General features: G+C 37.8%; 1 protein-coding gene across 10 annotated transcripts in view; it reads left to right on the top strand.

Annotated features, from left to right (window-relative positions):
* HEATR5A (HEAT repeat containing 5A) overlaps positions 1-25,457 on the top strand; it is a 105,571-nt gene extending 80,114 nt beyond the window's left edge. For 8 of the 10 annotated variants that reach the window (XM_044932956.2, XM_044932955.2, XM_044932952.2 and 5 more), the window contains 12 exons: positions 1,326-1,507; positions 3,143-3,211; positions 4,774-4,953; positions 6,681-6,903; positions 9,075-9,323; positions 10,383-10,510; positions 12,003-12,150; positions 13,005-13,277; positions 15,046-15,270; positions 20,940-21,094; positions 23,471-23,684; positions 23,960-25,457. In XM_044932956.2, the coding sequence (XP_044788891.2) occupies positions 1,326-1,507; positions 3,143-3,211; positions 4,774-4,953; positions 6,681-6,903; positions 9,075-9,323; positions 10,383-10,510; positions 12,003-12,150; positions 13,005-13,277; positions 15,046-15,270; positions 20,940-21,094; positions 23,471-23,684; positions 23,960-24,267 (2,354 nt within the window). In that variant the 3' untranslated portion in view covers positions 24,268-25,457. The remainder of the gene's footprint in view (positions 1-1,325; positions 1,508-3,142; positions 3,212-4,773; positions 4,954-6,680; positions 6,904-9,074; positions 9,324-10,382; positions 10,511-12,002; positions 12,151-13,004; positions 13,278-15,045; positions 15,271-20,939; positions 21,095-23,470; positions 23,685-23,959) is intronic. The other 2 variants (XM_044932958.2, XM_044932962.2) reach the window with 2 other exon arrangements.
* Positions 25,458-26,574: the final 1,117 nt, after the last annotated feature.

The raw sequence follows: 26,574 nt of genomic DNA on the forward strand, positions 1-26,574 counted from the left end.
ATTTATATTCTTGCCAACATTGTACATTCCTTTTCTCCACACCCTCTCCAACATTTGTATTGATATTTGTAGGCTTTTTAGTGATGGCCATTCTGCCTGGTATGAAGTGGTACCTCAGTGCAGATTTGTGTTTCTCTAAGAATTAGCAATGTTAAGCATCTTTTCCTGTGCCTGTCGGTCGTATGTATGTATACTTTGGAGAGGTGTCTGTTTAGGTCTTCTGCCCATTCTCTGATAGTGTTGTTTGTCTTTTTGTCGTTGAGTTGTATGAGCTCTTAGTATGTTTTGGAAATTGAGTCTCTTATTTGTGATGAACACTAATACTGATAGGTACAAAATTAGTGTGCTTACTGACTCCTGTGCTCTTGATTAAAATTGTAATTGGGACTTACTAAGATGAGCTGGTTTCTTCAGTATGACCTATAACTAGTATACTTCTTTGAATTAGTCTCAAATTTTTTTTAGGTAAAGGTTTGTTGTACCTGTAAACATTTTATTGTTGGAACACTGTTAAATGATTGTTTTATGTCTCTCCCTGGTAGAATTATTATACTAATATGTTGTATGCATGAAAGGAATTCTCATTTATAATTTTATAGCTAGAAATATTTTTTTTTTATCCCCCATCTTTTGTGTGTGTGGCAGCACATGCAAAAAAGTAAGGTAATGTAATCCATACGAAAGTGAAAGCGTTAGGCGTTCAGTTGTGTCCGACTCTTTGTGACCCCATGGACTGCAGCCCACCAAGCTCCTCTGTCCATGGGATTTCCCAGGCAAGAATACTGGAGTGGGCTGCCAGTCCCTTCTCCAGAGGATCTTCCTGACCCAGGGATCAAACCTGGGTCTCCTGCATTGCAGGCAGATTCTTTACCATCTGAGCCAACAGGGAAGCCCATAGTCCATATAAAGAACCACATAAAAAATCTTTAAAGGAATATTATCTTTTAGCTTCAACTTGACATGAAGAGAATGATTAATGCATAATTCATCAAAACCCAAAGTTTCCTAAGTACCTTCTAATGTACTTTTATCAGAAAGTCTGAACAAAATTTTTATTGAAAATACTATTAGCATTCTTTTAAAGGATGCTAATTCTGCCTTTGGTTTTTTCAAAGCTGTATTAGCATTTGATTTGGGATGGTTGTTTGTGTCTGAGTACTTGCACTGGTGCAGTAAATCTTGCTTTAAGGTTTGTAACAAACAGTCACACTGTAAAAGTACTTGAAAGTCTAGCTTATGAAATTAAAAGGAGGAAAAATTAGCACTTAGCATAAATCTTAGTTCCAGCATATTCTTAATAAGATTTTCTTTTTTTAATCTTGTAGATGACTTTTTGGTGCTACATCTTGCTGACCTAATTCGCATGGCTTTTATGGCTGCCACAGATCATAGTGACCAGCTCCGTCTTTCTGGCCTTGAAACCCTATTAGTGGTTATTCGGCGATTTGCAACGATTCCAGAACCAGAGTTTCCAGGTCATGTGATTCTGGAACAGTATCAAGCCAATGTAAGCACTTTCTATTAGAGAATCTTATTATTAAACAACCAGGTTAGAAGTTTGTGAAACTAATTGGCATGTCACCTCTTAATACATAAATGTGTGTGTATCTCTGTTAATATATCACCAGTCTAATCAGTATATGTTTGAAAAAGAAATCTTCAAGTAAAAGCAAAATAATTCATGAAACAGGTCTTTTATAATGCTAAAAGTTGGAAAAGGCAATGGCAACCCACTCCTGTATTCTTGCCTGAAAAATCCCATGGACGGAGGAGTCTGGTAGGCTGCAGTCCATGGGGTCACACAGAGTCGGACACAACTGAAGTGACTTAGCAGTAGCAGTGTATTCCCAACATCACAATTCTCCCCCTTCTTACTGTTCTCAGAAACACAAGGAATAATCTGATCCAGGACCAGGACCACCTCTCCAAATGACTGTATTTATAAAAACTTTTGGAGCTGCACTGAAACATCTGTAATAGTTAAATCAACCCGGTTTTCTTTTTTTTTTTGAATTGAGTTCCCAAGGTACCTTATTAAAGATCTTTCAGAAAGCTCAAAAAAAAAAATTAAAAAATGCTAAAAGTTAAGTCACGTAATTAAAACCTTCTTGGTAATTTATGGGGAATAAAGGGCTTTGATAATGAAATTCTTTACAGAATATCCAAATAACCTTAAGATAACACCAAATCATTAATCTTATTAACATATTCCACTTAGGCTACATGCATGTTTCATCTTCAGGTTACTACTCCTAGTCTCGATATAACCTCCTTTATTTCCCCTGAACTTAGAAAAGAGTTCAAGATTCTTTTACTGGTTCTGTAATCTTTTTAACTGGTGTTTGTTTGCCTGATGCATTGAGCAACCTAGGAGGAACAAGGAAGGTAACAAAATCATCATGTTACATCACACACATCACATGTAGTCCTTCAGCAGTCATGCAAGGATACCTTTCCTGATTCAGAGGCAGCTTCTGTTGACTGGCAATTAGGGAATCCAGAGCAGTTCACCAGTTGGTAGCAGGCTCCATCACATCTTCCCAACAGGTAATGTCAGTGTATGTTTAGGGAAAGAGAAAAGGAAGGGATGGGAGTTACATAGAACTACATATTAGTTTAAATACTGTATTCCAGCTTAAGGGGAGCTCTGTTATATTTTTACTCCTCTTAAAATTACAAATGATAGAAATAAAATTACCGCTCACTTAAGCAGAAAAGGAAGATTGTTTTGGGGAATCTTAGTTGGCTCTGCTTTCTCCTGCACTGGCTCTTTTTTCAAATTTGCCCTCTCCGAGTGGTATCAAAATGGCTCTCTTAGCATCTAGAGTCTTTTAAAGACAGCACTTCTTTCCGAGTACTTCCAGCAAACATCTACAGGAGAGCTTTCATTATACCAGTGTGGATCCCTGGAGCCAGACAGTACTGTTAGCTCCATAGCAACCACATGGGCTAAGAGTTGGCGAGAAAGTTCCCCAAAGGAGAATTGAGATGCTTTTACTCCAAAACAGGGAAAGACATCCTGGGCTGGCAAAACCAAAAAGTGTTTATATAAAGGGATAATTTTAAGATAACATTAAAAAGAGAAAAGAGTTTGTGCTATCTTACTTATTGATGCTTGAACGAGCATATCATTTCTTGCCAGGTAGGAGCGGCACTTAGACCAGCCTTCACCTCAGAGACACCACCTGACGTCACTGCCAAAGCATGTCAGGTAAACAGTAAACCCTCCTTAGGAAGCAACTCTCCAGATAGTGTTTAATACCAAGGTTCGATGTTACAGTGTCCACCCACCCATTAATCTCAGCTGCCCCTTTTCTTCACCTTTTAAATTTACAGAACTTTTTCTTTCTTGTAACTGCATAGTAAGCCAGTATATGGGTATGTCACCAGTTCTGTAGTGATGGAAATACAGGGGCTCTTTTTTGTCTTTCGCTCTTACAGATAGTGCTGCAGTTAATGACCGTCTTTCTGTATGGGTCATTTCACTGGGTCCAAGCATGTATGGGAGCTAAATTCTCCAAAATTGAATTGTTGGGTTAAAGAGTGTATTACAAGAGTTAACCACTTTAAACTCCTGCCAGCACTCTATGCAAGTGCCTGTTTCTCAGCAGCTCTGTGAGTTGGCAAACTTAAGATTTTTGTGATGGAGTAAAAAGGGTATCTCAGGATAGTTTAGATTTGTATGCCAAGTGAGGTTGAGCATTTTTTCATATATCTAAGAGCCATATGGTATACGGTTTTAAATAGTTGCTTTTCTTGATGATGTTGTCAAGCATTCAATATCCAGCCCTGAATAGTCTGAAGTAAAAGCAGAACTGGTATGAATTAAATTAATTATATACAAAATGGCAAAAACTGATTTTACTCATTTCTTTCAACTTTTCAAATTCAGTTGTATTTAGGAAATGTTTGAGTACCTTAAATATTAATAGAATTTTGTTAACTGTTATACTGAGTCTAATTTATCATTTTATTATATGTGTTCTTGCTATAAGCCACTTGAAATCTTTTGTGAAAGGAAATGTGAACTAAATAAGTAGACGGTAAAGGAAAAATAAATTTTCATGAAATATCATGACAATCAGGAAAACCTTCATAGATGGCCCCTGATAACTGAGTAAATTTTTTGCATTGGAGGATTATTAATGATGTTTGTTTTAAAACTTAAAAATATCTTCAAAAGAATAAAAATCTTTATTGAGGTGCAATTAATCCCTGCTTTTAGAATAGTAAGATGAAATAATTAAGATTGAAAATATAATTCAAATGTCAATCCAGACAATTACGCAAGTAGTGCCTTTCATGGCTTATCTTCTCTATGTTAATAACATCTAAAACTCTTTATTTACTTAGCACAGCTTCCTTTCTTCAAATCAAGAAATTTCATTCTCTTTTGAGTTTTTAAAAAATTTATTTATTTTAATTGGGGGCTAATTACTTTATAATATTGTAGTGGTTTTTGCCATACATTGACATGACATTGACATGAATCAGCCATGGGTGTACATGTGTTCCCCATCCTGAACCCCCCTCCCACCTCCCTCCCCATCCCATCCCTCAGGGTCATCCCAGTGCTCCAGCCCTGAGCACCCCGTCTCATTCTCTTTTGAAATGCTGGCTTTTACTATTATTATCAGCAGTATCCCATTGGGTTTCTTGATAGCAAGATGATTTAAGTGACCAGATTCCTGAGATATGAGTGAACTCTGCTGAACTCCCAAAGAGGGTGTTTATAGTTTTTAAATATAATCTTTGATTTTCTTAAAAAACTAGGTTTGCAGTGCCTGGATAGCAAGTGGAGTTGTAAGTGACCTTAACGACATCCGAAGAGTTCATCAGCTGCTTGTTGCATCATTAACAAAAATTCAGGTTGGAAAAGAAGCTCTTAGTCACTTATATAATGAAAGTGCTTCTACCATGGAGATCTTAGCTGTGCTAAAAGCCTGGGCAGAGGTTAGTATGTCTCAGTTTATGACTAGAATTTTGGAAGTTGTTAATAAACATCTTAGGCCATAAACTGAAATTAGCTATTTAAAACACAGGTAAGTCTGTGTTTAAGGTTAACTGAAGACTTTCAACATTAGATATATTTATATGCTAATTGATATTTTGGCCAAGGATTCTAAAGTACCCTCCTGTTGTCTTATCTGCTGTTTTAAGCAGGGGGCAGTCATAAGAGACTTTATCATAGCCAATGGAAATCAACTTTTATTGAAACCTGAATTATTGGAAATGTGGGTTTGCTCATATATTCTATCAACTATAACACATGCTTTAATATTTCTTAGAGCTCTTTCTTTCATAAAATGACTTTTGAATATTAAGTAAGTCATTTATTTCCTAAGATTAAAAAAATCTTAAGAGGGAAGTACTTATTTGTTCTTTATTTTCTAATCAGAAAGAAAGCCATATAATTTTAAAAATTTATGATAGAAACGTTTACATATATACAGAAGTAAACAGAATACTGTAATGAACTCATATAAACTCATTATCCAGCTTCAACAGTTATCATATTTGGCCAGTCTTGGTTCATGTATCACTTTAGTTAGAAATATATATAGTCTCAGATTGCAACTGAGTGTTGCAGCCAATATGTGAGAAAGGGTTTTCTTCAGTAGGGCTAATTAAAACCAGAAGATTGTTGAGTTTCTGTTTTTGTCATTATTTAGTATTGACAAATTTCAGTTAGAAAGTAGTTCTGCCTAGACTTAATAAGTTGGATTTAATGATCTTTAACAATCAACTCTAAATGGTTTAAACATATGCTTTTGATAGAGCAAACAGATATTCTGTAATTTCTGTAACCTATTTTATAAATTTACTGTTTTATAATGTTTTTTATAATCATTTGAATCTCTGTACTCTTGCTTAAGCCATTATACTTTCTCTTGTTCTCTCCTTAGTGGAAATAATGACTAGCCAACAAGCTCCATGTAATTGAGGTCCATAATTATTTGAAATCCTTAGAGCCAGATAAATTGGGATTTAAAATTTGGATGCATATTTCATGTATCCCTCCAGGATGTTTGGGATAATACCATAAAATCTATAATCAAACAATTTATATCTGTGAAAATGTTTGAATAGTCACACTGTATAAATAGCCTCACATAAATTTTTTTGTGTTTTGTCACCAGATTGTTGCCCACAAAATTATATTTTACAGAGCCTTTGGATTTCAGAGCTATGGATAAAGAGAATAGTACACATTATGTACTATGTTGAATACTTTAACATTCTGTAGTCCTTGTCTATAGTCTATATAGGTAAATGTTTTGTAAGTCATTTAGTGGTAACATTGAAAGAAAATATTCAGTATTTCAGCTTATTTGATTTCAGAGATGGCTGCCTGTAGCCATATATTGAAATGGATTACAAGGCCATGGCCAGGCTTAGTGAAACAGGGTGCCAGGATCATTTAGTTACAGCTGTCATGGTTGTACACTGCAGTGTGGCAGCATACTTGTCAAGTGTCTATTATCCCTCACATAGCTCGGTGAAGATAATGCTTTTGGCTCTTTCTACCCCAGTTTTGTATGTGGTTGCACTTGTGTACCTTCTTGGTATCATGTGCATTTCAAGTCCAGGAGGCAGGTTCAAGGTAAGTCTGCAAGATAAAAATATTGTAGCACCTGTGGGTCTAAGATTTTCCTATTTATAAAGTAACCTTTATACAGGTCTACATAATTGCTGTAGAAAGGCATAAAAACCACAGACAATCTTTGAAGACTCCTGCCTGTTCAGAAGAGAGCATTGGAAACGGGTCGATTTCACCAGATGGGCTGCTTGACTTAGTCCACGCAGACCTCAGCACATTGAGTAGGCTCTGGCTAGCTGCACTTCAGGATTTTGCTCTCCTAACTTTGCCTTCAGAATTTGCCTCTCAGCTTCCTGTTGAAGGTAAGGGCGTGAAATATTTACTGTAATTCCTAGAATGACTGTCACTAACATGTATTTTCAAAATTTCTCCACTAGCAGGTAATGTTTATATGAAACATTTTTTCAAGAATAATACTCATTCGTAGAATAGTCGTGGGAGAGTTGCTTCAGGGTAGAGACCCTGCAATTAACTCGTTCAGTCATGAGGCACGCTCTTCCTAACTCACAAGATAACAGCCAAATCGTTCTCCAGAGTGATTACAGCAGTGTATATGGTCAACAACATGCCTCTGTTTATCTACATCTTCCCTCCATTGTATGTTACTGTACTTGTTTTTCCCAATGTGATGAGTTTAAAGAATTGCATTGGTTTATTTCGTTGATTGAAAGTCTTTTTTCATCAGTTTATGGGCTGTTTAAAGTTTCTTTTTCCATAAATCACCCAGTCATCATCTTTGCCCATTTTCTACTTCATATTTGTCATTTTCTTACTGACTTGTTAATCCTTACATATGTTTAATACTCTTCCTTTGTGGTTCCATATCTGGAAGGTATCCTCTCTCAGCCTGTGGCTTGGCTCTTTTATCTTTTTAAAATTAATATAATCAGTTTTTTATGGTTTATGTTTCCTCTGTAATGCCTGATACTTTTTTTAAATTAAGACCACAAAGATATATAAGCTTTACACTTTTGCTTTTTACATTTTAGATTTTTGTCCTGCTGGAATTTCTTTTTAGTGTGTAGAATGAAGATAGGGCTCTAATTTTTTTTTTTTAATTGGAGTATAGTTGCTTTACAGTGTTGTGTTAGTTTCTGCTGTATAGCACAGTGAATCAGTTACACATATACACACATAGCCACTCTTTTTTATACATATATTCCCCCAAGGGAATCTAATTTTATACTCAGTTATTAATATCACATTTGATATTAATAGTTATAGATATAATAACTGTGATATTAATATCAGTTATTAATATATTTGGCAGCTGCTTTTAATCTTCATGTTATTCCAAAACAGCTATTATTTTTTTCACTCCTTGCTATGAATTTTAGAGCCAGCCTGTCAAGTTCTATACACAATGATATGCAGAGTATTTATTGGACTTTATACCTTTTTATAGCATTAAAAATGGAAATACATTGATTTACTGAAAAAATTTATCAACAAAAATGAATGACACATGAATCAACATATGTAAATCTCTAAAACATAATGTTCAGGGGGAAAGCAAGTTTGAAAAGGATACACAAAATATGAGGCCTTTAAGTAAACTCACACTAAATAACAGCATCTATTATTTATGAATACAAAATGTCTAGTGTGAAAGTTTAAGACCTGAGACTGATTCACAGTGACTTGAGGAAAGTGGTTATAGAAGGAAGGGCAAGAATTAGTGGTATATAGAGTTTTAATGGTTTTGTTTGTTTTCTAAGAAAGAGATTTAAGAATGGAGAAATGTTACTTAATCTTAGAGGTAGGTGAGTATCAGCATTTGTTTTATACATGCATATACATACTCTGGGCTTCCCAGGTGGCTAAGTGGTAAAGAATCCTCCTGCCAATGCAGGAGACAAGGGTTTGATCCCTGGGTCAGGAAGATCCCTTGGAGGGGGAGATGGCAACCCACTCCAGTATTCTTACCTGGAGAATTCCGTGGACAGAGGAGCCTGGGGGGCTGCAGTCCATGGGGTCGCAGAGAGTCAGACACAACTGAGTGACTGAGCATGCCCACACACACACTGTGGTTTCTCTTCAGATTGTATGAACCTTTTGGATTCTAAACACCCACACACATCACATATTTGTTTTAAAATATTTTATGATTAAAAAGAAAAAGAGCCTACAAATTTCTTACGAAGTTTTAAGGATACGTCAGCACTGTGACCAACAGTTGTATGCTCAGGAGAAATAAAGTCTGATAATAAAACATTGATAATATAGCAGCATGGATGATCCATCTCTAAAAACATTGTTAAGTTAAAAAAACAGTTGCATACTGTGTATTCTCGTGAAGTGCAAAAGTGGGCAAATCTAATCGTGGTGATAAATGTCAACAAGTAGTTGCCCTGAAGTGTAGGGTACAGGCTGGAAACGGTCTGTCTCTTGTAACAGATAAAAGGGAAAATGGAGTGTGAACACATCTCTTCATTTATTCCTCCTGAAACTGTTTGCTTTCCCTTTTTTGTAGGTGGTGCTTTCTACACAGCAGAGACTAGTGAAAATGCAAAACTGCATTATTACAACTCCTGGGCGCTTATCTTGCATGCCACAGCACTGTGGCTTACAAGCACAGGCTTTGTCGTTGCTGACCCAGATGAGGGAGCCCCTAATCTCTCAAGGCCTGTGACACCAACTTCCATGTGCCAGGGCTCGTCCTCTGGACCTACAGTAAAGTCCCCTGAGGATGTCTACACTGAGAGATTCCATCTTATTTTAGGTCAGTAAAACACTTTTTACCCGCTGCCAACCATATGGAGTTTTTCTTGGATTGTGCTTTCTTACCTGTCAGCTCTTGTGGCTGTTAACTTCATTCTTTATTAGGCAGTAACAGTATGCTGAGTCATCTACACCTCCTTCCCCATTCTCAAGAATTACAAGGTTCAAGAAGGTATATTCACAGGTCCAGAACTGCATCAATATTTAAGGTCAAAGATAAATGAGATTTTTAAATTTATGAAGTTTAACCATTTTTTGGCTTTCTTAGAATTTCATTTTTAAAATGAGGTATCTTTCTAGATACCTTGAGTTTCTAGATTAAATGTTTTTCACCCTTACCTTGTTCTGAGGAAGCAACCTGTTAGATTACCTATAAGTAAGTTACTAACTGAAATGTGAGGGTTATAAAGGTCAGTAATTAACTACTAAGGTTTCTGGTTCATAGAGCTTCTGTTATTCCTCCTGAAGCCAAACATGATCAGACTTGCTATATCCTTGGGTATATTAAAATTTTGTTTCTCTTTGCCTTGAGAGCTTTTTAAAAACAAACTTTCATGTAATAAAGACTGGCAGGGCATAAGCTGTGCCGTTTAATTACCTTAGTTCAAATTCTTGGTGTGCCTCATTGTAACAGACATTTAGCAAACTATTTAAGCTTTATGTGCTCAAAAGGAGTGGTAATAATAGTACCTACTTCCTGAGATACTGTGAGAGTGAAATGATATAGTTAAAGTACAATGCCCGATACGTGGCAATCACTCAATAAATTTTAGTCAGAATAAAATGAAACTCTACATGTTAAGTTCTGGCACAGTTTTATTATAATTTTTGCAGTAGTGCACAAGCCTAGTTGAGATTATTATTTGTGTACATGTTGATAAAAACAAAAACTGTTAAGAGATTGCCTTACCACTTAATTGTTTAGTCTTAAATTCATGGTGATTTACTTGCATTGCTTCTTTGCTAAGTTTATTTGTGTATCTTATCAAAATAGAAAATTCTTTAACGTCAGAAACCAAGACTCTAAAGAAGCCCTGTTCTCTTTCTCTACTTTCTACAGGAATCAGTGTGAAGTTTCTATGTTCCTTACGTTCAGATGCAACCATGGAAAGCATTACTGCCTGTTTACACGCGTTACAGGCCCTTCTCGATGTTCCTTGGCCAAGATCTAAAATTGGCAGTGATCAGGTGATTTCTTGTTGCTTGTCAGGCTTCTGTAGATTCCAAGGCACAGCAACAGAAATGTGTTCAGGTTACTGTAGTGAATAGTGGGTGAACACAGAGAAGTAAAAAGGAAACTGAAGCACTGCAAAGCTGAGCTCCGAACTGAGGAGCTGGCAGCAGCCGTGCTGACTCGGGAGCAGTCACGCCTCTGTCTGCCGCTTTCTGTGTCTGCTCCTGCCACACTTACTTTTGCTGCCGCCAGCCCAGCACTGTGTAGCAGCTCTTCAGGCGAGCTTTCTGCGTGATGGGAAGGTTCTGCCTCGTGCTGTCCTTGCCTCTTGCCGCTTCGCTGCACTCGCTCCTCACGTGCATCTGTATCTTACGCCCCATTTCCCCGGGAGAGAACCCTCTTGGTGCATGGTGTTCACCGTCAGGTGTGTAGTGCTCCGTCAAGGTCTTTTTAAGAGACAACTGACTAGCCTATAGGTGGAGTCAGACACTAATACCAGATCCAGTTGTGACCATGATTTGAAGGATCACTGTACAATGTACAGCACTTCCTTTAACTGCCTTCCCGAGAGCAACAGTGCATTGGGCAGGCACTCTTAGCATCATGTATTACCATATGCGTGAATACTTAGTCGCTAAGCTGTGTCTGGCTCTTTGTGACCCCAAGGATTGTAGCCCACCACAGTCCCCTGTTCATGGAATTTCCCAGACAAGAATACTGGAGTGGGTTGCTGTTTCCTTCTGTAGGGGATCCTCCTGACCCAGGGACGGAACCTGCAGCTCCTGTACTGGCAGGCAGGTTCTTTACCACTGAGCCCCCAGGGAAGCCGGTATTACCAGTATATTGAATTGTATATTAAATTGACTTTTGGATGTTAAGAAAAATAAATGGTATAATTTCCTCTCTGTATAGACTGTTATTTATTACCACTATCGTTTATTAGGTTTCAAGTATGAATCAGGCTCCTGCCTGACTTGAATTGCACATGGATAAGTTTTAAACTTTTTGTGCTTGTTAATTCTGTATGTTAAAACAAGTATTATAATGACTATTTTGCACTTATTTTCGAAGATGAAAGACAGCCACCAGAGTGACCAATAGAACAGGGGGAAAGTTAAGTAGTATTCTTCTAGTGTATTTTCTTTTGAGTGATATTCATTCTATGCTTAATAACTTACACAGTTAATGTCATTTTTGCCACCATTTGTAAGTATTAGAAAACCTTAATATATCTCTGGGAATCTTTTATCTTGAATCTGGCGGTCCTTGTATACTTTGAGCCATGTTTTTTTACCTTGTTTTAGAAATGTCCTTGTCTGTTATCTCAGTTTAGGAACTGTGTGAAGATGATCTTTTGTCATAGTGCCATCTTCTGCAAGATTGGACAGAAACCAACCTGGAGATGGTTTAAAGTGGAGCAAGTGTTACATAACTTTATTGCCCTGACACTTTATGATTTTTCAAGCATATAATTTTCAAAATGGTCTCACCTGTTTTCGGTCATAGGACTTGGGTATTGAGTTGTTGAATGTACTACATCGAGTAATTTTGACTCGAGAATCACCTTCCATTCAACTGGCTTCTCTTGAAGTGGTCAGGCAGATTATCTGTGCGGCTCAAGAACATGTGAAGGAGAAAAGACGAAGTGCAGAAGGTGAATATTAAACCACAATGCCCAGTTAATCATATAGCATCATTACCTTTTTTTAAAAAAAAAAAAAAAGCTTTTTAAAGTATTTATGTGTCTGTGTCATCCTGAGAATCTGTTGTGTATAATACAAATGAAACATCTCTAGTTATGGCTTTAAAGTCTCTCAGTCGTCTCTACGTGTTACCTTGGGTATTGTCAGTAGCTAAAGTATTTTTCCATGGGAAAATTAGAATTTTAACAGCCCTGGAAGGAAAAAAAAAATCCCTTATACGGATTGAGTACTTAAAAGTGTTTACCAGTGTACAGGTAAAGAATGATTGACAATTTTTTTTTACTGACTTAGTTTTATAAAGTGATTAAATTGCTCATTTATAAGTCTGATTTGATATTGGTGAGTATATCATTTAAGATTACGTTTGACTACATATAACAAAACCCAGAACGACAGTAGATTTAAAACACAAGGACTTATTCTCTCATCTACAAGATCTCCAGAGGTTGGCAGTCCTGGGCTGAGGTGGCAGTTTCATAAAGACAGAGACCTCAGTCTGTATCTTTCTGCCCAGCCACCACTTACGGTGGTCAAGTCAGTGCTGGAGCTCTAGCTTTCAGGTTCACATCTTAACTGCATGGAGTTAACCAGACAATATGCAAGGCTGAGAAGGTCCCCGAGGATTTCTTTTGATCCACTACAATAAGAAGTCCAAATAAAGACAACAACAACTCCTTTTACCTCCATAACTGCTTTCTCTTTCATTCTTTAAGACCCAAGGCTTGACCCATTTAAATGTGTTACCTACAACAGAAGCAAAGCAAACGTGAAGTATTTATTCAACACTGGTCTTTTTGTTTTCCAGTCGATGATGGGGCTGCTGAAAAGGAAACCTTGCCAGAATTTGGAGAGGGAAAGGACACAGGAGGACTTGTGCCTGGGAAGTCTTTGGTCTTTGCAACATTGGAGCTGTGTGTGTGCATTCTAGTTAGGCAGCTGCCAGGGCTAAATCCTAAATTGACAGGTAGCCCAGGAGTGAAAGCAGCAAAGCCACAGATGCTGTCAGAAGATGGAAGTAGGTTGGTTTCAGCCGCGTTAGTTATCCTCTCTGAACTTCCTGCAGTGTGCTCTCCTGAAGGTATGTTGTGGTATGTGATGGCTTTACTTGACCTGAAAGGAGAGAAATGGTTTTAATAGATAATGGAGATAATGGTTGCAAATCTTTTTTTCATTAAACAAATGGTGACCCAAAGATTTGGGTATTGTCTTTAATCCTTTACGATTAATGGTATAGTAATTTATTTTAGTAAAAGGATGAAAGTAAATATAGGGACAGCATGTACTCTAGAAAAATAATGCTCTTCAATGGTGGGTTTTTTTTTTTTTTTTTTTAAGAAATATTTTAAACCAGTTGATGGCAATTAATCTCTCTGGGGCGTCTTTTGGTATACAGTATCTAATGGACTTTCCCTGCCTCAGTTTTGATAGAAGCTTCTCATCATATCCAGTTCTGTTTGGAATCAAGTCCATACTTTTAATATAGTATCCAAGGCTCTCCATAGGGCTCTGCTGAGTACAGCTGCCTCCTGATACCTTCTGTGTGAACCATAAACCTAGGAGGTTCCATGCTTAGCCCCGTTCTGTGCTATTGCCAGTGGTGTTACTTGATCTGAAATGACAACACCCCTTCTCTCCTTTTTAAAATTCTGCCTTCCTTTGAAATTCAACTCCAGCCCTACTTCATCCGTGAAGGCTTCCCTAAAAACTCTCATACTGAGTTTTGTTTTTCTGTGTGTGTGTGTGTGTGTGTGTGTGTGTGTACAGCTTCCATATGTATATACATAGGTTTTTTTGTTATATATAGAGGCATTATATGTTATCTGTTACTATATAGAGAAGATAAATATACATATATATATACAGACATATGTCTTACTTCCAGCAAAATGTTTACCCTCTAGTACCCTAGCACATAATAAGGACTCAGTACTTAATAGATACTTAATTGGTAAGCATATTTCTGCTTAAATGTGACTTGACAGACTTATATACAGACAGCATATAAGTCTTACGTAAGTCTCATATAATATATGTTATATATTATAAGCTTAATATAACTTCAAGCTTCAGTTTGACTTAAAACCTTGTATTCCTTATTCTCACACCTGCCTTATACCAAGAATGCAGAAAAAGTGACTAGCAAAGGATTAAGGGCAAAAATACACTACATGAGTTTTGTGGATAGCCCCTGGGAAAACTTAATTGACCGTTTTAACTTTAGTCTCTTCCCTTTCCTTTTAAACAAAGAGACTTTTTAACTACTTAGTAGCCATGGAAACTTTTAATTTTTTGTACTAACTCACTGCAAATTGCAAGGCTTAATATAAAATAAATCCCCCAAATGCATAGTGGTAGTGAATGTATTTAATGCCACTGAGCTATACACTTAAAAATGGTCAAAGTGGGACTTCCTTGGTGGTCCAGTGGCTAAGACTCCGTTAGGTGGCCTGGGCTTGATCCCTGATCAGGGAACTAGATCCCACATGCCACAACTAACACCCAGCACAGCCAAATTAAAAAAAAAAGAAAAAAAAGGTTAAAGTGGTAAATTTTTGTTAAAAATATTTTACCACACTAAAAAAAAAAATAAATTCAATGTTTGTCAACTACCAAATAAAATCACACAGCACAAGATAATGATACTGTGATATAATTTAAATAACATGTCCAATTAGAACCTAAATTTTATCCAACCTTTAAAATCTTAAGGTTATTAAAATTGTTATAATCATTAATGAAAAATAATCTTAAAAGCTAGAAATCTTTGACATAACCTTACTCATTTGGTAATTTCTTTTGAGGAACTACATATAGACTGAAATAGTGTTTTTCAAAATGTCTTATAGGAAGCATCTCAATCCTTCCTACTATACTGTACCTCACAATTGGAGTCCTCAGGGAAACTGCCGTGAAGTTACCTGGGGGCCAGCTGTCTTCAACGGTTGCAGCTTCCCTACAGGCTCTGAAAGGAATATTGTCTTCTCCCATGGCCCGAGCAGAAAAGAGCCATACTGCTTGGACGGACCTTCTCCGTAGTGCTTTAACTACGATTCTTGACTGTTGGGATCCAGGTAAGTCAGGCTGTTTGGAAGCAGTTGTGCAGTGTGTTTTATAAAGCAAGACAGACAGTTTTTTGAGAATAAGCTGTTTACTTGATCATGTTTGGCAGTCTCATCTAGAGGAGACCGTGTTCACTACATATTTAGAGGGTATGTATCATAGGTAGCAGATATCTGTGGTCTCATTTTAGTATCTTTAACATTAATGCAAAAAAATGGCTAGAAGCCTGTGTGTTGACAGTGAGGGACATTCAAATGTAATAATATGTTAATTTTAAAATATGGTGTCATCCATGTCAGAATTTTTTAATACACACAGTATACTGAAAACTGGATAAGATATATATTATAATTCAAGACTGATCTGGTTTATATCCTTACTCCAGCACCAGTGCTAAGTGACTAGACATGCTATCTAATTCTCTGAGCCTTAGTTTTCTCATTAACAAAATAAGGAGATTGTGTTACAGGAAACTGTTAGATCAGTAACATATATGAAAATTATTTCACTTTTTACTTGGCATATATCAGTAAATGATAGCCAGTATTATGTTCAATATCTGTTCAAATTAGTTTTTCTCTGTTATTGTTATATAGATTTTATTTTCAACATTGTCATTGTGATTGTAATAAGTGTTTACACATATTACAATTAACCCTGCCTTCTTTGTTCTGTTTATCAGTGTCATAGTTCACCATATTCTGTTTCTTTTTTTTTTTTCATATTCTGTTTCATATGGTAAAAAGATTTCAGTTGAATGCAGCAACTGATTGACCACACACTTTGTGCCCACAGTTGGGAGTCTAGGGAAGTCTGCTAAGTCGCTTCAGTCATGTCCGACTCTGTGCAACCCCATAGACGGCAGCCCACCAAGCTCCCCCATCCCTGGGATTCTCTAGGCAAGAATACTGGAGTGGGTTGCCATTTCCTTCCCCAATGCATGAAAGTGAAAAGTCAAAGTGAAGTCGCTCAGTCGTGTCCGACTCTTAGCAACCCCATGGACTGCAGCCCCCCAGGCTCCTCCGTCCATGGGATTTTCCAGGCAAGAGTACTGGAGTGGGGTGCCATTGCCTTCTCCACTAGGGAAGTCTAGTACTTACAAATTGCCATTGGGTGTGATTAATACCATAGAAGCTCCTGAAGGCAACAGTAGTATCTTACTTATTACTGCATTTCTAGTATAATGAAATAGAGACAACTGGCAAAAAATTAGAATGGCTCTGTTTGAGTGAACCAGGCAGAGTGTCACAGTAGAGTTCTGTGGAAGCGCATGCTGAGATGCAGTTTGGCGAGCGAGTATTTTTGAAGGCAGTGGGGAAAGCAGTGTTAGGCAAAAGTAGTCATACTGCAGTACAAGTGTCCAGCAGAACTCAGCACACCTGCGGGGGTCCTCTGAATACTGCCTTTCAAAGGATAAGTGTTTGCACTCCAGCTCAGATGTGGCTGCCCCCTGAAGACTGTGATGTCAGTCAAGACAACTCTGGGGCTGAGGTCAACCTGAGGGAGTTGACCACGCTCCTCACAGCTGGGCAGGACCTCCCACTATGGAGGGGAGCTCAGTGGTACCCCTCTAACTACCAGAAGAGATTTCTCAAAAGAGTTTCCTAAAGGATAAGAAAGTATTCTCCATTCTCCACATAGACATCACAGAAATGTATTCTCACACATTTTGATACAAGACCAGGAAACTTAAATAGTACGGTATATTTGGGGACAGCAATAGTGCAATGAGTGAGTGTGGGTTTGAGGGGAAAGAGTAAGAAGGTAGTGAACGGTAACGAGTAAAGAGATGAAGTTGGATGGTACATGGGGTCAGATGATGAAAGGTTTGGCATGACTGGTGATTTGGACTGCCTTTAATAGGCATGTTCTTAAAATGTATCGAAGTGATAGGGTCTGCATTTCTAAAGACTCACTTCAGCAGCAACACAGAGAAGAAAGCAAGACTGTTGGAGACAAGATTGTAGCAGTAAGGATATGAGGAATGGGATAATGAAAACTAAAATGTTAAGCAAGTATTAACAAAATTTACTGGTAGTTTGCTACAGGAGTTGAAAGGTTAAGGTGATTTGAGCATCCATGGTGCTCTTAACAGAAATACAAAAGGGAGGGTTTTCAGGGGAAGATAGTGAATTGATTTTGAAATGTCTACAGGATAATCAAGTGGAACAAACTGTGAAGCGGTCAGGGATTCAAGAAAGGCTGGCTAGAGATGGTTTTAGACAGCATGTGTTCAGGAGTTGTCAGTGCCACCTATGGGATGGTTGAAATCACCTAACTTGGGTTTATGCAACAAGATGGGAGGAGATTCTGAATATAATGCAGTATCAGAATCCAAGGAAAAGAGTTTTAATGACCAGAGACTGGGCAGCAGTGTAAATTACACTCGAGATCATGCTTTACAGTGTTTAGGTACAAATGAGTAGTAAGGAGGTGAAGGATCAAGTTCAGGCTTCTCTTGACCACAAGACAAGAAAGTGAAGGAAGATACAGGGTCAAGGAAGGTGGGTTTTTTTTTTTTTTTTTCAGATGAGGGTCTAGCATGAGTTCCTGCTAGTGGGGAGAAAAGGTGGAGATAGTGTTGGAGTTGGAACTGTTAGGGAAGAAAGCAGCATCCCTTTTCTAGGCAGAAAAGGAAAAAAAAAATTCACAGCGCATTTAGAAGGATGAATCTCTGCCAGTATGAAGACAAGGAGGTAAGGATGGAAAGTAGTAAGTGTAGGTTGTTAGGTTGAGTTATGATGAGCTTGCCTCTTTCATCTCCACGCACAGGCACACAGATGGTTTTCTGTTGTCTGTCGGGGAATGAGGTTAGGACATGAAGGATTTGGACTCGCTAGTGAGAAGAAATTAGGAAGGGGCTGATCGTGCTAGAGAAAACATTTACAACATAACAGATTGCTCCAAAACTTAGTGGCTTCAAAGAACGAACATTTGTTATCTGACAGTGTTAGAGGGTTAGGAATCGGGGAGCCGTGTAGCTGGGTGGTTCTGTCTCAGGGTGTCTCATGAAGTTACTGTTAAGATGATGGCCAGGGTCACAGCCAAAGAACCCATTTCTGGCTCGTGGCTGTTGATAAGAGGCCTCAGTCTCTCACTGGCTGTTAGCAAGAGGCCTCAATTCCTTACCACATAGAGCTAATGTTAAGGGAACCGTGCGTCTTATTGTAGGTAAAAGAGAGGAACATTAGGCTTCCCCGGTAGCTCAGCTGGTAAGAATCAGCCTGCACTGCATGAGACCCCACTTTTATTCCTATGTCGGGAAGATCCCCTGGAGAAGGGACAGGCTACCCTCTCCAGTATTCTGGGCTTCCCTGGTGGCTCAGATGGTAAAGAATCCGCCTGCAATGCGGAAGACCTGGGTTCAGTCCTTGAGGGGAAAATCCCCTGGAGAAGGGCGTGGCAACCCAGTCCAGTATTCTTGCCTGGAGAATCCCGTGGACAGAAGAGCCTGGCGGGCTACCCTCCATGGGGTCGCAAAGAGTCGGACATGACTGAGAGACTAAGCACATAAGGGAATTGGGGCATGAGTGGCAGAATAAGGAAATTTTAGAAGAAAGTGGAAGAGGAACCCAGGAGAACATTATTTACGGGGAATAAAAAGAGATTTTTATACTACACAGACTAGCTCTTGTAGTTTCCAGTCACTGTAAATGACTAAAAATAACTTGGCTGTATGGGAAACACTGTGGCACTGTAAGTACTAGTATATTCTTTGCAATCAAACTCAGATCAGATCAGTCGCTCAGTCGTGTCCGACTCTTTGCGACCCCATGAATTGCAGCACGCCAGGCCTCCCTGTCCATAACCAACTCCCGGAGTTCACTCAGCCTCACGTCCATCGAGTCAGTGATGCCATCCAGCCATCTCATCCTCTGTCGTCCCCTTCTCCTCCTGCCCCCAATCCCTCCCAGCATCAGAGCCTTTTCCAATGAGTCAACTCTTCGCATGAGGTGGCCAAAGTATTGCAGTTTCAGCTTCAGCATCAATCCTTCCAAAGAAATCCCAGGGCTGATCTCCTTCAGAATGGACTGGTTGGATCTCCTTGCAGTCCAAGGGACTCTCAAGAGTCTTCTCCAGCACCACAGTTCAAAAGCATCAATTCTTCGGCACTCAGCCTTCTTCACAGTCCAACTCTCACATCCATACATGACCACAGGAAAAACCATAGCCTTGACTAGACGAACCAAACTCAACACCTCACTAATAACTGTGTGATTGTGGCAAATTACTGAATTTCTATTCCTCAATATCTTGTCCATAAAATGGGGGAAATGGGGAATACCTTCCTCATGATGTTACTGTGAGGATTAAATATAAAGTGCTTGTAATAATGCTTTCATAATTTTAATAATAGGCCTTGCACCTATTTTACCTTAAAATTATCCAGATTATTCTTATAAATATATCTCCTTCCATCTATAATATTTTGCCTTCATTGCTGCCATGTTGCAAGTGTCGATTCAAGTATTAATCTCCTCAAACCTTCCTCTGACTGCCCAGTGTAGCAACTCCGGGTTGCCATAGACCTTGTGACTAGCTGAAATTAAATTCTTTATTTACTTTCTGGCATATAGTACATCTTCTCTGTAAATTGTATTCCTAGGGCCAAAAAGAATGCTGGCACATAAAAAGTTTCTTCAGTATTTGATAAGTGAATGTTACCAAAGAGTATGTATATCTAATTTCTTCCTAAGGAGCAATCCATTCTTACACAATTTAATGAATTGAATTTGCCACGCCTTGTCAAATAACATTGATTTTCCACAGCAGGTTTATTAAAATTATTTAATGAGAGTAGGACTTTGGAAAATGAAGGTAAATTACATCTAGTAGAAAATTCCTTTAAATGATTGTGACACACACAGATTTTCACATTTTTCTGTACTCTTAAGAAATAGGATATGTAACAAAATGCTAAGTTATTTTCATTTGACACATGTATTATCAAAATATGAATACTTTAAACTTAGCAAAGAAAAGACAATTGTCCAAGCACCTCTGTATTTCTCCCCAATAAAAATAATAATAGTTAATTTATTATGAGCATTTATGTACAACATGCTATTCCGAATGCTATATGAGGATTAACTCATTTAACTTATAAACTTAAGTACCATTTTCAAGATGAGAAAACTGAAGACAAGGTTAAATATCCAAGGTCACACAACCAATAAATGCATATATCTAGTAAATATATATATGTATTTACTGATCTCTTTACTTGTGAGGGATTCCCTGGTGGCTCAGAGAGTAAAGCGTCTGCCTGCAATGTGGGAGACCCAGGTTCAATCCCTGGGTCGGGAAGATTCCCCTGGAGAAGTAAATGGCAACCCACTCCAGAACTCTTGCCTAGAAAATTTCATGGATGGAAGGAGCCTGGTGGGCTACCGTCCATGGGGTCGCAAAGAGTCGGACACGACTGAGTGACTTCACTTTCACTTTAGTTGTGAAGATTATAATTACTTTGGTAATTCTTGACTCTAGAATTACTTAAAATGTGCATTTTGAAGCTATGTCATTTGCCAGGATTCTTAGTAAGTCACTATTTATTATTGTCTGCAACCCTCTGGTGCCCAAAAGAAATCGTTACTACCAAACTGGAGAAAGTTTCACAGATACATAAGACAGAAAATATGACAGTATCAGGATCTGTTTTTCATAGATTACTTCTCCTTAGTAGATGGAACACACCAAGAACTTGATGAAGTCAGTCTGCTTACTGCTATCACAGTATTTATTTTGTCTACAAGTCCAGAAGTAACTACGATCCCATGCCTTCAGAAGCGCTGTATTGAGAAATTTAAGGTCACTCTTGAGATAAAAGATCCTATGGTAAGTGTCCTTAGAAGACAGATGTTTATAATAATAGGAATACGTTTAGGCTTTTAAAAACTTTTCTTTGTGATTTTGGTTCCAACAAAAAGTACCAGACTGAAGTTTTTATTTTTAGGTTTGGATTATTTCATATTCTTAGGTTAAAGTCAAATAATAATGGTCTTGTTTTTTGGCCCTGAGGATAGAATGTAGTTAGAGAAAGATAAAAAAAAGATTAAAAATACCACCAACTAAATTTTAAATAGGGCATCTTAAAATTGATACATTCCTAGAACTTTAGTGGGTTTTCCTGCAGAAGGGAAGGGAAAGGAAGACTCTAGCACATGCCTTCAGTATAAGATTGTAAAATAATGAGACCAATTTCAAAAACAGCACATACAAATTAATCCCATTCCTTTCTGATCCTTTTATTCACTTGGTTAATTTCCTATATTTTTAGGTGCTACAGAATAAGTTTGTAGCACATGATCACAAATAAACTCCTAAAATTCAGGAACCAGGTTTTCTCTCAGAAAAAAAAAATCTTTCAAACATCATCACAATGAATTAAATAAGGGATTATTTGTATATCTGATGTATCAGTTCAGTTCAGTCGCTCAGTCATGTCTGACTCTTTGCGACCCCATGAATCGCAGCATGCCAGGCCTCCCTGTCCATCACCAACTCCCGGAGTTCACTCAGACTCACATCCATCGAGTCAGTGATGCCATCCAGCCATCTCATCCTCTGTCGTCCCCTTCTCCTCCTGCCCCCAATCCCTCCCAGCATCAGAGTCTTTTCCAATGAGGCAACTTTTCGCATGAGGTGGCCAAAGTACTGGAGTTTCAGTTTCAGCATCAGTCCCTCTGAAGAAATCCCAGGGCTGATCTCCTTCAGAATGGACTGGTTGGATCTCCTTGCAGTCCAAGGGACTCTCAAGAGTCTTCTCCAACACCACAGTTCAAAAGCATCAATTCTTCGGCGCTCAGCCTTCTTCACAGTCCAACTCTCACATCCATACATGACCACAGGAAAAACCATAGCCTTGACTAGACAGACCTTTGTTGGCAAAGTAATGTCTCTGCTTTTGAATATGCTATCTAGGTTGGTCATAACTTTCCTTCCAAGGAGTAAGCGTCTTTTAATTTCATGGCTGCAGTCGCCATCTGTAGTGATTTTGAAGCCCAAAAAAATAAAGTCTGACACTGTTTCCACTGTTTCCCCATCTATTTCCCATGAAGTGATGGGACCAGATGCCATGATCTCCGTTTTCTGAATGCTGAGCTTTAAGCCCACTTTTTCACTCTCTACTTTCAGTTTCATCAAGAGGCTTTCTTTCTGCCGTAAGGGTGGTATCATCTGCATATCTGAGGTTATTGATATTTCTCCCAGCAATCTTGATTCTAGCTTGTGTTTCTTCCAGTCCAGCGTTTCTCATGATGTACTCTGCAAAGAAGTTAAACAAGCAGGGTGACAATATACAGCCTTGACGTACTCCTTGTCCTATTTGGAACCAGTCGGTTGTTCCATGTCCAGTTCTAACTGTTGCTTCCCGACCTGCATACAGATTTCTCAAGAGGCAGGTCAGGTGGTCTGGTATTCCCATCTCTTTCAGAATTTTCCACAGTTTCTTGTGATCCAGACAGTCAAAGATTTGGCATAGTCAATAAATCAGAAATAGACGTTTTTCTGGAACTCTCTTACTTTTTCCATGATCCAGCGGATGTTGGCAATTTGGTCTCTGGTTCCTCTGCCTTTTCTAAAACCAGCTTGAACATCAGGAGGTTCACGGTTCATGTATTGCTGAAGCCTGGCTTGGAGAATTTTGAGCATTACTTTACTAGCATGTGAGATGAGTCCAATTGTGCGGTAGTTTGAGCATTCTTTTATTCTTCTGTCCTGTTTATTTCCTCTATCCTAACAGGAGCTTTATGTAGCAGTCTCAAAGTCATGTCTCTGATACGTGGTGACACATAATTAATACAGTCTAGACACAGTTCCCTAACACCTTCATTGCATCAGATATATGTCATTCTTCATCTAAAACGTTTTCCCAAATCTCCAAAATATTTTTCAAAGTTGTTTTTTTTTAATATATATATTACAGAGAGACACATAAAGGGGGAAAATAGAAACTAGTCAAAAAAAGAAAAATTAACTACTTTATTCCCACTCCAAGCTGTCACAACCACTTTTAGCATGCAAGCTTGAATTTAGTGTTTGGACCTCCAGAATTGAAGATAAAATAGAAATAAGTTTTAAGTTTGGGGGTGGGGGGGGTAGGAAAAATTTTTCCTTTACATTTTTAAACTTTTAAAAATTAAAACTTACATTTTAATGTAAATGTAAACTTGTATTTATGGTTTATACTTTTTTTGTCTCGTATCTGACTAGGTACAAATCAAGACCTATCAGCTCCTCCTTTCCATTTTTCAGTATCCGAATCCAGCTGTTTCCTATCCATACATTTACTCTTTAGTATCCTCTATCGTGGAAAAGTTGCAGGAAATAGATAGGAGGAAACCTGAAGACACTGCTGAGCTTCAGATCTTTCAAGAAGGCATAAAGGTCTTGGAAGCACTGGTGGCCGTGGCTGAGGAACAGCACCGTAAGTGCTAGCGCTGAATGCATACGAGCAGGGTCAGAACCTGAATGTTCTTTAAAGTATAGAACATCCCTCTAGTCACTTAATATTGTATTTTCACACTTGCAAAAAGGCAGATGTTGATGTTAACCCCAAGTATTGATATTATTTAGTATCGGTTTGGGAGAAGAGATCGGAAGAACTGCTTCCCTTCAGGCTGGGGAAATAGGTTCCTGTCAAGTGTGCATGGAACATCTGCATCCGTGGAGCCAGCACTTACACGTCTGTGTTCTTTGCAGGCTCTCAGCTCGTGGCCTGTCTTCTGCCTATCCTCATTTCCTTTGTTTTGGACGAGAATGCCCTGGCATCAGCAACTTCCGTAATGAGAAATCTCCATGACTTTGCTTTGCAAAATCTCATGCAGATTGGGCCTCAGTACTCATCGGTCTTTAAAAGTGTAATGGCTTCTTCTCCAGCCTTGAAAGCCCGCCTTGAAGCTGCTATAAAGGGCAATCAAGAAACTGTCAAAGTCAAGACACCAACATCTAAACATACTAAGAACTCTGGGAAGAGTTCAAGCATCCAGTTAAAGACCAACTTCCTCTGATTTTTTTTTTTTTTAAACTAGTAAGCACCTTAACACAATACTTGATCATTTCCTTCACTTTGGGGGCAAAAGTGACATTTTAGACACAAGTGCACTTCAGGTCTGGCTATTTATTTTAATTTAAATAGCTTGCTTTGGAAAGTCACAGCCAACTTACTTTTTGTGGGGTTTTTTTTTTTTTTTTCTTTCATATAATAAAACCATAGAGCTCAGTCAGAATTCTTGCCAGGAATGTCAATAAAATGCTAAAGAACTAAACTTAGAAAACCAACCACTGCTTTAAAAACAAAATTTATTTCTTCTACCAGTCTATATACATATGGTATACTTAATACATTTACAGATATAGATTTGACTCTAAATTATCTGCATTTATATTGTATCCCAATTGCTAATTTAAAATTCTGCCTTATTCAGTAATTGTATTAAACTTTCTTGGAGTTCTCAAACAATGTAAGTGACTGGAAAGCTATTTAGGAAACTTGGCTTGGAAGTATCTAATATATATATAATAGTACAAATTAATTACAGTCCTACAGTGTAACTTAAGATTCGATATCTATAAATATCATGACATTTTATGATCTATTGGTTTTATTTGTATTGAGTTTGGAAAATTGACATTTTAATCATTTTAAATATAACCAGGGCATTTCAATTTCTCCCATGGATTTTCTTTTACCTCTGTTCCTAACAATTTTCTTCATTTTCATTTGTGGCAAACATTCATACCAATGCGCTTATAATTCATATCTATATTTTAATTAACTATGGGTTTCTATAAATGTTAAATTTAGTATAAATTTAGATCATCAATTAATAAAAGTATGTTTTTTTAACATGAAACATATTTTAATATAGAAAAATCTGATGATGAAGTCATTTTGGTTGAAAAGTATTTTTTAATTGTTAATGATCATTGACTCTCCTTCCACTTCAGCATTATACTGTGTGAATTAAACACTGTGTCAAAACAAAGCACTTCCCCATTAAAAATTAAAACCCGAAGTGAGAGGGGCATGTTCACAATGGAGAGACACTTGGAGTCAAGCAAAAGCAATGTGATGTACTCTATTTTATTATGTTTGTATATAAATACACTTGTAAATTGTTCAGAATGAAAACATTTGACAAATTCTAACACTACAATCAATTTTTCTAATTTACATAAATAAAGCTAATTTTCTTTATCATTCTTGTATGTGAAATTATTTTACCCACAAAAGATGGCTGGTTAGTCTTAAAGAGTCCAGAAAACCATTTCTGTGGAGCAAATAATATTTTCTCTAAAACAGCCTATTTTCTCTGAAGAGTCCTGTTTTGGGCACATTCTTTGCAGTGGTTTGCATTCTTTGTCTTCCTAATCGTCTCTATGAATTTGTATACTTACTGTTTCCTTCACGTGAATGCCCTTCTCTGCCTGTTCTATAGTGCTGACTTCCACTCCTTTTAGATCTGGTTTAAAATGTCACTTTCCCTAGATAACTCCTTAAGGCTTCTTACCCTCCCCTCAGACCAAGCAACTATAACTGCTGCTTCTTCTGTGTTCCTACAGTACTTCATATATTCTTCCGTGCATTGAGCATCACATTACATTTTAATATTTCCCTTTTAGACTATGCCTCCTGACAGTGAGACATTTTGTCTTCTATAACTGCCTGTGTGACACCAACTAGACACTTAAAAACTGTTGAACTGCACTGATGTAGGATGAATTTGAACTCAGAAAGGTATTCCTTTGCAAGGCAAATGCTAGACTGGGATATTCCCAGGATAAAATTTTGTTTGTTTCTTTTATATCATTTTGTGTTTTGTTTCATTTAGTGTGTTTGTAAACATTAAGGTTTCTGCTCATCATTTAGCGACCTGGCATCCTGAATTAACCTAGATTAAGGTACTATACGAATATCAGTACTTATGAAAAAATATCATGTCATCATAGAATTAAGAACTTTGAGTTGGACACTATTCTATAACCTATTTCTTTGTATCATCTTAACACAATATTGGGTTGTTTGGGATTTTTTTCTTTTCCTTACCCTGAAGCTTGTAGGATCTTGGTTCCCTGACCAAGGATGAACCTAGGCCCCCAGCAGTGGAAGCAAGTCCTAACCACTGGAGTGCAGGGAATTCCCTCTTTAATACAATATTGAATTAGTTAAAGATATCCTTACTGATAAAGAAGGTAAGAGGCTTAATGGCTGAGGTTTGAACCCGCCTTTCAGTGTTCCACATTCCCTCCAGAGCTTTCCTCACTCTTTGTTGAAGATATTTTCATTGAATATTTCTCCAAAATGCCACCAGAAG

Source organism: Bubalus bubalis, chromosome 20 (genome assembly GCF_019923935.1).
Source record: "Bubalus bubalis isolate 160015118507 breed Murrah chromosome 20, NDDB_SH_1, whole genome shotgun sequence".
NCBI lineage: Eukaryota > Metazoa > Chordata > Mammalia > Artiodactyla > Bovidae > Bubalus > Bubalus bubalis.